Source organism: Anopheles arabiensis, chromosome 2, assembly GCF_016920715.1.
Source record: "Anopheles arabiensis isolate DONGOLA chromosome 2, AaraD3, whole genome shotgun sequence".
NCBI lineage: Eukaryota > Metazoa > Arthropoda > Insecta > Diptera > Culicidae > Anopheles > Anopheles arabiensis.
In genome coordinates, this window is record NC_053517.1 from 75,782,598 (window position 1) to 75,793,860 (window position 11,263).

At 40.8% G+C, this 11,263-nt stretch overlaps 1 protein-coding gene across 4 annotated transcripts in view; it reads right to left on the reverse strand.

Annotated features, from left to right (window-relative positions):
* Positions 1–9,341, reverse strand: part of LOC120893896 — a 54,015-nt gene extending 44,674 nt beyond the window's left edge. Inside the window, exon 1 of one of the 4 annotated variants that reach the window (XM_040296085.1) lies at positions 8,756–9,341. In XM_040296085.1, coding sequence (XP_040152019.1) covers positions 8,756–9,027 — 272 coding nt within the window. In that variant the 5' untranslated portion in view covers positions 9,028–9,341. Of the gene's footprint in view, positions 1–2,489; positions 2,508–2,574; positions 2,837–8,755 lie in introns of those variants that run through there. The other 3 variants (XM_040296087.1, XM_040296086.1, XM_040296088.1) reach the window with 3 other exon arrangements.
* Positions 9,342–11,263: the final 1,922 nt, after the last annotated feature.

Genomic DNA, 11,263 nt, shown 5'->3' on the forward strand with positions numbered 1-11,263 from the left:
CATTTTGTACAGAGATTGAGTAACGAGGTAATCCCTTTTTCTTGGTTAATCTAGATGATTGAGCAGAAAATACGGCCGAGGCCGTAATAAAGTTTATCTGCATAGATAAATAGATGTTGTAGCCATATAACTTTTCTGCATTAAAATGAAATATATACAGGTACAATAAAATATATCTCCCATCACATTTAAAACGCAAATGACTGTCAGGAGCATTCCTGAGCAACTGTTCGATTGTCATTTTTGCGCAATTCTTATTCTATTCTGTTTCTTCCATATTCTGAAAAATTCCTTCCTAAGACTTGTACGAGTAAAAAAAATAATTCCAACCAATTTTAATTCCAACCCTGATACAAAAAGGGCACTGGTAAGGAATTGAGTAAAAAAAAACTTGAACCCCAATTGTTTCGCATTTAAAATTTAAGCCGAGTTAATAAAAAAAAAAACATTTAAAGCAGACTACTTTTAGATAAAGACACCGGACTGAAAACCAGATTTGTCTTATGTACAATCAAATTTCATATAAATTAATTCTTCTATATATTTCAGTTTGATTACAAATTATTGTACAGCAACGCAACCAACTCAACTTTAATAATAATAAAATTTAACAGCATGTATTTTTTTCAATTTTTTAGGATTTTCATCCAATTGCCATAAGGAAATGAGTAAAGCCAATTAACGCATACATTCATGCGTTTTAACAAGATATTTTCCAAATAAATCTTTCCCAAAATATGGAATGAATCTAGCATGACCATATTATAATCGTCATTTACTTGTATAAAGTCTACATTTGTTTCTTCTCTGTATCATTTATGTTTCTTCTCTGTATGCTCATGTATCAAATCGAAGTAAATTAATTAGGTTGACAGCAATTCTGAATCAACATTTGCCGTTCTCATAGCGACAGCGACAAAAGTCACATTAGTGCTCAGTTTCCTATTTTTAATCTACCATGTACGCAATACAAGCAAACGGCTCCCAATTGCCAAGGTCAAACTGAATCCTATTAGCCGCATGTTTTATGCCCTGTCGTATTTCACTGTGATTAAACGGTGGATTAGCAGCAAACTTCGCACAACGGCTACACAAAAGTACAATTTGCAAAGAGCATGTTCTTATTACTATAACACCCACTAAAACAACGTACGCCAGGTTCACCCTGAAGAAATTCTCCGCATGCGGGATCCCCCTCGTAAAGGTGCTACACAAAAAATGATTATTTTTCTTGGGTGTTCCTTAAGAAACCAGCGCTAGCAGCACGTCGACGTGAGTATATTCTTTCGATCTTTTTCGGTCGATAGTAAACTGGTAGCGGCGTGTTGAAACCGAACCAAAAACAAAAAAAACATCCCCAACATGCTTCCCAACACGCATCAAGAAGAAGCGCCACGCAAACCGGCGCACACGGTGTGTCGAAGACAGTGATGATAACGCAAGCGAAATGATACGCAGAGCATGACAGGTCAACCCTGTGCGATAGAGAAAAAAAATCCCTTCAAGAAATGACGACCGGCCGTCAGGGGCAGCATAAAACACAACACATGCCACAATAAACACTAACAAAACAATCCGCCACAAAGCACCCAGCCACAACCTCCACCGAACGTCGCTCACACGGTTGCGAAGGAGAGCAAGGCGAAAATAAATTGCACTGTTTTTGGGGATTTTTTTCCGGTACAATTTTTGCTTCACTTCTACCAAACGATTCTGTGTATGTGTTTGTGTGCAGCACCGCAAGAAACCCAAAATCACACGGGCAGAGGCGCACACACAGGAGGCGGCCCTGGGACAGGGGAGCAACCTTCCCCAACAACATCTTTTGGTGGTTCAATCCACCCACTTGCAGTACGCACGAACAAACACACACACAAATACACACACACCACCCACATACAAACAGCGGCACGATAGTCGTCCCTTCGATTTGTTTCTGCGCGATGGCGTACAGGCCGGCGTACAGGGGGGGCTTGTTTCATTTATCAAGATTTTGTGTTGCATTTTGTCTTCCTCTTCGGGGGTTTTTATTTTCTTTTTTAGGATTGTTCTCGCTTCTCGTCATTCAACCTTTTGCAGGTCCGAAACAGCAGCAGCAGGAGCAACATTAAACACCAACACTATGCTCTGCTGCCCGCTTTGCCTTAACGGTACACCACCATTAAACGCCAATTTTCGCATAAAAGCCCATCATCACTCGTCAAAAAGGCAGCACGCGCTCTACCACTATGCACACAATAATCGATATTGGTTTCAGGTTTTTGGGAGGCACATTTCCGTAGGTTCTCTCCGGGAGGGAGCATTTCGGTACCATACCACACACGTGTGCCGCATCTATGCGAACGACTGTGTTCTTCTTTGAACACATCTCCTTTACAACACGCTCGATTGAGGGTTCAAACAAACACTTTTCAAATGGTACCATAAGATGCGGCACAATTCCAGCAACATTTCACTTTAATCAATTTTCAGAGACGTACTTTACGTACACTACATTAAATGCACTCTACAACATTTCACTAAAAACAGGCTGGAAATGCTGCCAATCAGACAAGCACGCTGGCTATACTCTACCGCGCTGTGAGGAAAGTTAAAGTTTATTGTTGTTGCTGGTTGGGATCGTTTGCGTTGAACTTGAGCACAGTTAAAGCACAACAAAGCAGCCAACGAAGGACATTTTGGTAGGTTTTCTGACACAGCCACCACCACCACGCACTCGGCTAAATCGCACCATAAAAACGTCGAAAGCGAAAGCAGACGGGGCTGAAAGGCAACAACGCGAACGCGAACAACACACGGGACGCGCACGCGAAGAGATCTTTACTCCATAAAGGATTAATCGCGAATGAGCGGAGAGCGAGCATAGTTTTCTCTGCGAACCGAAATCCCTCGTTCGACCGCACCGCCGCGTTCGCTCAGGATGGCTCTCTTTACACTTGTACGGTGGTTGTGGGAGCATTGTGCCTTTTTCAAAACAATTAATACATGTTTAAAAGGTTGGTAGTGCTACACTTTTTTTTTCTTTTTTTTCCTAAATTGCGGTAACTTTATAAATAGACATGTTTAACATTAAGAAGGCAAACCCCTTACATAAAAGCTGATGTAAAGAAGAAAAAACAGAGACATGAAAACTTACTAATGATTTCGGTATGTGATATCTTTCGCACATTATAACAATGTTTACGCAGCAAACGTGCTACAGAATCATATTTTTCAAATTAAACATAAAAAATGTACAGAAAAAAAACAAAAAAGGGAAAAAATATCGTTATCCAATAAAAAAAATATATATGAAAAAGGACTACCAATTCGAAAATGGTTCAATCTGCCGTTGACCTCTCTCTCTCCAGGGCAATGCAGCAATTTCAGTCGTTTTAGTGCGCGTTCGTTCTCCTGTTGGGGTGAGCTTTTATGCTGTCTCTCATGTTTTATGCTGTTTCTCATTGCAGCATATCAACGGAAGAGAGCAACAGAGAGTAAAGAGAGATATAAAAACAGCTGCACGCAGAAGCGATTGCGTTTACACGGTGCAGTTCGTTTCCGTGCGAGTCCGTTATGCCGGTAGATTGGGTGATTGCTTCGAGGAGGTTATTGCTACCACCGATGCATCCGACTTCTCACCGACACACACACACACCCATACATACACACCGCGAATAGGATGTTGGTAATAGAATATCCTTTACAACGCATTCTTTCTTCTTTTCTAAAACCTTCTTACCGGCGATTTTGATAACAAAGAAAGGTTTACATGTTCTGGCTGATGATTTCAAAATAGAACAAAAGAAATTTACCATTCATAAAGTACAGTTTGAATAATTTTAGTATCATGTCTGGAGGGCTAAAGGGCTGCATTTAATTTCCATTTTGAAAACACAGCTTTTTACTATTTTTTACTAAATTAGGTTTTTTTCTTCAGAGTCTATTTCTGACTTGTTGGACAAACTCTGACCATTAAGTAACAAAGAATGACAAAAAGACATCACCAATGTTCAACGCATGGAGTGTGAAATATAATTGGAACAACATATCACCGATGACACAAGAATGAATCAAAACCCTTTTTTAAACCAACCAACCATTTCCTGCGTACATACGGCGCACAAAGTCTCACCCAGATTTATGTGGTCTGTAAATTCACATTAAAAATCATTTTTCACCAACTAATTACCTCACCGCCGACAACATCCGCCCAGCAATACAATATTGTTTGCCCACAAATGAATGGAACGTTGTTTTAGTTGTTCGTTTTCTTTTCAATGTCGCAATTCAATGTGGCATAGCACAAATTGGGGGAACTGTTAGAGAACAACTTCTTGCTTCACCGTGCTAATGCACTCCCGGGTTGCGCGATATGCGCCAACACCCAGTACCGGAATAAGGAACGCACACACACACACACATACACACTCATGAGCAAAAAAGCGTTTGATCAAGTGCCACACAGGATTCATTGACCTGTTCCACGCTTTACCTTTCTTATACAAGAAGCAAGTGAATGTTGGGGTTGCGCACAGTCAACGGTACCAGCACCATGTGACAGCGAACCCAGCGAAAACAGCAAATCCCTGCTCGAATCCACTCCACCATCCTTCCATCGACAGCACCAGCAGCTCAAGGGTGGTGGAGTGTATCTTTCTCGAACTGGAAAGATTCACCTCATCGTGCGCATACCTTTCAAATGGCAACGAAAAGACGACCAGCGGTCAAAAAGCGCGCCGGTAAAGGCAGCACAACCGAGCAGCACATTTTGGGGATTGATTTTATCAGCGTTAATTATTTTCTGTACCACATCGACGAAGACACAGCCTTTCCAGCTGATGATAATTCGGATCCACTCACTTTTTTATCGTTTCTGTGACTGTGAGGTTGAATCACACCGCAAAGCCACCAAATGCGCTGAGGAGTAAGAAAACGGCCCGGGCTAAAAGCCAACCAATTATTAATGCCGATTAAGCGCGAACAGACGGCGGCGGTGGGGCGAGTGTTACCGGTCGCATCTCGTAAGTGTTATCGTTTTATTATCGCGGCAGATGTTTACCGGCTTCCCGGGGACGAGAACCACGAGAATGGCACACAGCAACCATTTGCTTTCATTAGTGCCTTAGTCCCGCCGGTGCATCATCTCATCGGAAAGGTGGTCCTCTCCATTCTCCACGCCTCACCACCACCTCCAGCGGTCGTGAATCGGTGGCGAGCGAGGAGCCCAACAATCGAAGACGTGATCCACCCGGGTCCCGGGTGTCCCGAAACAGGAAATGAAATCGAGACAAGCACTCTTGCCCTCAAAACACCCCAAAAAGGCTCCCCTTCGGAACTCCCGGATCATGTGCGAAAGAGTGAGAGAGACAACGTGGAACGTGTTTTCAAGCGCAACTTGTGTGTGCGTGTGTGTGTTTTTCGGTTCGATTTCGGTGGTGGGCCTCTTTTCGCTTCACATTTCGCCTGGCCTCTTATCGGCCGCCGTCTCAAGGTACACGATCGCGACGACGCCAGTGCCTAATGGTACACACGGGCGGGCAAGAAATTAAAAACCGAAAAGCCCTCCCGAGACGCACTCGGGCACCGGTGGAACAGATCCGGCAAACACGGGAAAAGAATCGAAAGACAACAACAACAGCAACGTAAATGCGGCGGCAACATAAACGGGACACCTCATTTGCAACTGTCTTAGAAAATGACACACCAAGTGACAACAAACCACTTCGGGGTGCTATTGACAAGTTGCAACGGAGTGACTTCTGCTGTCGTTTCTCCGTTGTTGCTGAGAGCGCGTGGATTTCGTTTATTTTGTTTGCTCCGATTTTCGAAGAAATGGACTTTGCCGACTACACTTTCTGCAAAGTTGCAAACATTTCTCCTGCTCGTGGAACGAAAAAAAAAATATGGAAATGTACTTTTCGGTGGCCATTGCCCTCGGAAAGGTGGTTGGGTGCCCCGTCGGATGTAGGCTCGTGCGGGGGGCGGCTTTCTGGAAGCGACAGTACGGCGATACCTCAAGAAGATTTGCGTACTACACACACTTCAGGCTCGAATTTCAGTTACTTTGCTAAAAGAATGTCAACCCCGTTGGTTTATTATTAACGCAATTATGGTTTTGCTAGGTGTTAAAGCAATTCTTTCCTTCCCACAAACAATTCTGTAGTATGTTTTTATTTTCTTCTTCTAATTCAATTAAATGACTTCAAACACCAACGGCCAACCAATAACGGAACAGATGCGACATAAAATAAACACACCAAAGTTGCCTCACTCACTGGGTTTGTATTTTTGAATGACGTCGCGTAATTCAATGCGGTGGCACAACAGTTTCATCTGCGGTTTAGTGCCATTCGCAGAGGACAGACAGGAACGGGCAGGTCGATTTTTTTTTTAATTTCTATGTGGCAATGTGCGCGATGTCGATTGCCTGTTGATGCATGGGAGTGCATTTTTCTGTTCGCTAGAATGGGAATCGAATACGCAAGCTGAAACGTGAAGCGGTATGGTATGGTCTGCTAACCACAGCCAACGAGTCCTCCACACTGTGTTGCCTCATCAGGCCCTAGTGAGGCACGTGTCACCGATGTGTTAAAGCGTTACCCCACTGGCACTGGCACTAAATTGTTAAATGAATTTAAAGGTTTGTACCGAGATAGACAATGCAATTAAATTATTTAAAACAAGCCTACAAAAAGGCACAAGTTTCGCGTGTGTTGGTAGTTCTGTTTGCTTAACATTCTAAACCTGAACATTGGGTTCACTTTTAAATTAGATTGTTTGTGTGCGTATGTGCCTCGACAGCACATTCCACCGTAGCAAGGATGTTATACGAAAACCTATATGGTACGATAGTTTTTATCTTCGCAGAACACACACACACAAACGGCCGTACTAATAATATTGCAGACTGAAACCAGATCCCGGGCCGCAAACGACTTGTGTGGCGGGCAGCAAACGTACGTGTTGTTGTTGTGCTTGGGTCTAGAATAAGCTGCCTGCCAAGAGGTTAGATGGATAGAAACGGTACGAAGGAGATTCGTCTTCTGTTTCGCCGAAACCGATCACGGGCGATACATCACTGTTCCGGTAAAACCGATCCTGTAGCAACGTTGACAGATTTTCTCTCTGTCGGACATCAACCTGTGTCCGAAAACATGTTGGATGAATTCCACGTACGACCCGAAATCAATTGTACTAAATTTGATATCTTACTGTCTAGGAGGTAGAACACTAAAACTCCCACAGTGTCGAATATCACAAACGCACTTCAGCAGTGTTTGTGTAGAAATTGGAAGTTAAACAACATTACTCAACAAGCCCATCGAACGACGCTTTTAGAATGTTGACCATACAACCATTAGTTAACTAAATGCAACTAATTCATTTTCTAAATTCTGTTTCGGTTTCAATTGTGGTATTCAAATTTGGTATTTATTTTTATAAATATTGCCATCAGGAAAACATATTCTTAATTATATTTTTTTAGCATTATAATCTGAAATATACATTAACATTATAATTGAATCGTACAATCATTACAGCACGATCTCTAACTAATTAAATTGTATGTGTAACTAGGTCAACTAGGACCAGTAAAAAATCATATCGCCTCTAACGAGTTCGACATAAAATCGATTCCCTTCTCTTTTTTTTTAATCCGCTCCACATCTAGTTCAACAATCGACGTCTCGCCCGCGTTATCAAAGTCTCGCATACCGATAATCCAATTTCCTCGGAACATAAACCATCCCGGCCCGCCCGAAACCCAAAATCCACCGGCCGTTGTTTTGATAGTGACGGCTTTAAAACACTTATCGCCCTAGTACAACACGTACAACCAGGGCACGGTTGAAGTTTTTACGGTTCGCGTTAACGTGTCTGCGATAGATTCGTTAGAATCCAGACTATCATGACGTATTCTCACGCGCTGCGGGCCACCTATAACAGGCGAAAACAAATTATGATGTCTCCATCCGCACCTCGTACCACCTGCAGCAAGAAAACACTTTTCCTGGAAAGCGGAACAACAGCTTCAATGTATCGTTATCCTATCAATAGTAGGTGTAGCAGGTCCAGGGGCAAGTTGAGTCGCATAATCAAAATTTATTGCCCAGCTCATAAATTGTCACCAGGCAAAGCTAACCCAACCAGGCTCGGCGCAAAGACAGTGGCAGTGCAATATTCGGCAAACATAGCAAAAGAAAACATCTAGCCCCGTGTGCGAGCCACCGAAATATGAATAAACATAAATCTCGGTCAAATCAATAGGATCGTGCCAGAACAGTGTGTGTGTGTGTGTGTCTGCCTTGGCGCCTGATGGTTCGTAGGAAAACCACGGAAAACACGGAATACCAACAACCAACCATCAGACCTACCTACATAAAAAACAAACATGGAAGGGAATGGGACGAGATTTAATGGAGCAAAGTTTACGAGTGGAGGAAGTCCTTTTTGAATCCTCTACCCGACCACACATAATGGCTATTCATTTGGAATTTCGTACGAATGGCGCACAAATTGCTGCCCTAGAAAGCTGGCGTAAAACGTGCGGCACCGAACTGTCTGCCCGAAAAAGCGCCTGATTGCGTATTGCGGGAAAACCATGTCCAGGGCAATAAGAACGGGTGAGAAGACAAAAAAAACATTCATTTTCTTGTAGCTAGGGCATGATGATTAAACACCGCCACGCACCACAACGCTATCTATAACGCATTTGGGAGATCATTTTGTTTCAATCAAGCATGCTTAAATGTTTTATTTTTCTGCTACTTACCGGATGAATTCCCAAGACGTCGACAATTGCTGCGGAGTGGAGGACTTCGACAGGCTGCCGAAACTATCGTCGCGGTCTCCTGGATGGCGACGGCCTGAATGCCTCCCGGAGTCTTTTCCCGTGCTGCTGCTGCTGCTTCCAGCATTTCCACCCTCACTGTTCCCCGCCACAACACTTTCATTCTTGCGGGAAGAACTGCTTCCAGAACCTCCCCCGCCAAAGAGACGCCTCTTCAGCCGGGGCGTGATGGGAGGGTCGGGAAATAGTCCCATGCTTTGCACTGCGCTTTACACTTGCCCAAATCTCCGTGATTCGGACAGCTAATATGTCAGCCAGATTGGGAACCGATAAAGGGCCACCACCACTGCGACTAGCGGATGAATGCAAACGAAGCGAAAACTGCACCATAAGCGTTTTGGAGCGGCGAACCGAAAAAAAACTCACACAAACTTTAGCCGTGCGCATGAAACCGGCATTGTACAAATTGATTGAAAGCAAGAAGATGATACGAATGAGATTTCCTCATTGATAACTTCTGCTCTGTAAATTACATTCAATAATCAATGCACCACACTGCCCTGCTTGTTTACACTGATGTTTTGTATGTGTTGCGCCTGTCAATTTTGTGCCTGAGTTTTTTTTTCGGCCGTCGAATTGTTTACATCCTACGATTGAGTGCTGAATTGAGAAATTGTGCAACGCGAATCGTGACAAAAGTTTGTTTTTCTTATTGGAAAATGTTTTTTCTAATGTCTCCCTTTTGAATTTTTGTGTGTCTTTGATTTATTTGATATTTCTTTCTTTCTTTGATATTTATTTACAGCATTTCATGTATCTGGTAGAACGGACTATGGGATGAATCATAGGACAACATATTAAATACAGGGGTCGTTGGATATCTTTTGATTTGAAAACTTTGTTTTGTTCCGATAATTATGTCTAAAATGGTTCTGTTGCTTCTGCCTAATCGTTACCTAAGGAGAAAATGTAATGCAAATGAACCAACTAAATAATAATAAGGTATTCCGCTTGCTTTATTGAATACATTTAAAAACGTATCGTGCAAATAACAAACACTGGAAGAAAAATAAAAAATAAATTTACACCCAATGAGTTTCTTCAAATTTCGTGCTCAATCCTCAATAAGTTGGTCATTACATCATGTGCTCCAGCTTCCAGTTATTTTTCGTTCTCTTCATCGTAGCAGTATCTAGTTCTGTAGATGAATGGTCTCTAACCTGCTGTTTGCGGGCCACTTATGGTCCATGGCGTTAACAGATGTGGTCCGCGAAAGAATTTGTTTTTAAAGAAGAAAAGCAAATTACTATAGATATCGTGCATTTTTCCCACAATCAAGATTTTGTATTCAACAGTCATTTCTAAAATAAGATAAAAACATATTTTTGATTAAAAAAACTTTGAACTAAGTCTACAAAATGCATGTCCTCAATCGATGTGGGCCGCGGCAAATGTATTTTCAAAGGCAAGTGGTCCGCGATCCTAAAAAGGTTAATAATAATAACAATAATAATAATAAAAATAATAATAATAATAATAATAATAATAATAATAATAATAATAATAATAATAATAATAATAATAATAATAATAATAATAATAATAATAATAATAATAATAATAATAATAATAATAATAATAATAATAATAATAATAATAATAATAATAATAATAATAATAATAATAATAATAATAATAATAATAATAATAATAATAATTATAATTATAATAATAATTATAATAATAATAATAATAATAATAATAATGATTTTATTACACTTGTTAACGGCTATGTAAATTTGAAATACTTGGACAGTCTGTTCCCGAGTTACACGGTTCTCGACTTACGCGGATTCGGAGATACGCGGTTTTCTAAATTTGATAGATCAAATGTCAAATCAGTACAATTTGCTTCAAGTTCGATATGAATTGCATTTTTACTAACAAATTGAAACCGCTTAACAACCAGAAATATTAGAATTTGCTGCACAAATCACATCAAATAAGTGATAAAGTGTATAAAAGTACTAATTTAAATCAAAATGTCCGAGTAATCAATAGTATTTTACTCACAAAAGGTGAAATTCGACTTACGCGGAGTCGTCGGGAACGCAGAAACCGCGTAACTCGGGAACAGACTGTATTTCTAAAGAGTATGTTAAAAGTATGATATTTCAAAACTCGGTGGTGCAGATCAAAGTGATGATGATGAATTATATTTTTTTACGTAAATACAGTGAAATTTCTCTAAAATTAATCTTGAAGGGACCGTCAGCTTAGAGATATATTCAAATGAAACCAATGAAAGAGTTTCTAAGTGCTCTTAGGGAGACATTCATCTTGATGGGATATAAATTGTATGGAATATGACGGGACCGTCAAAATCTTAAACAAACAAACAATTCATTAAATTAATAAGATTTCAAATATAAAAGAATATATACACGTAATCAGCCGACAAACATAAATTATAAAAACAATTCTTATAAT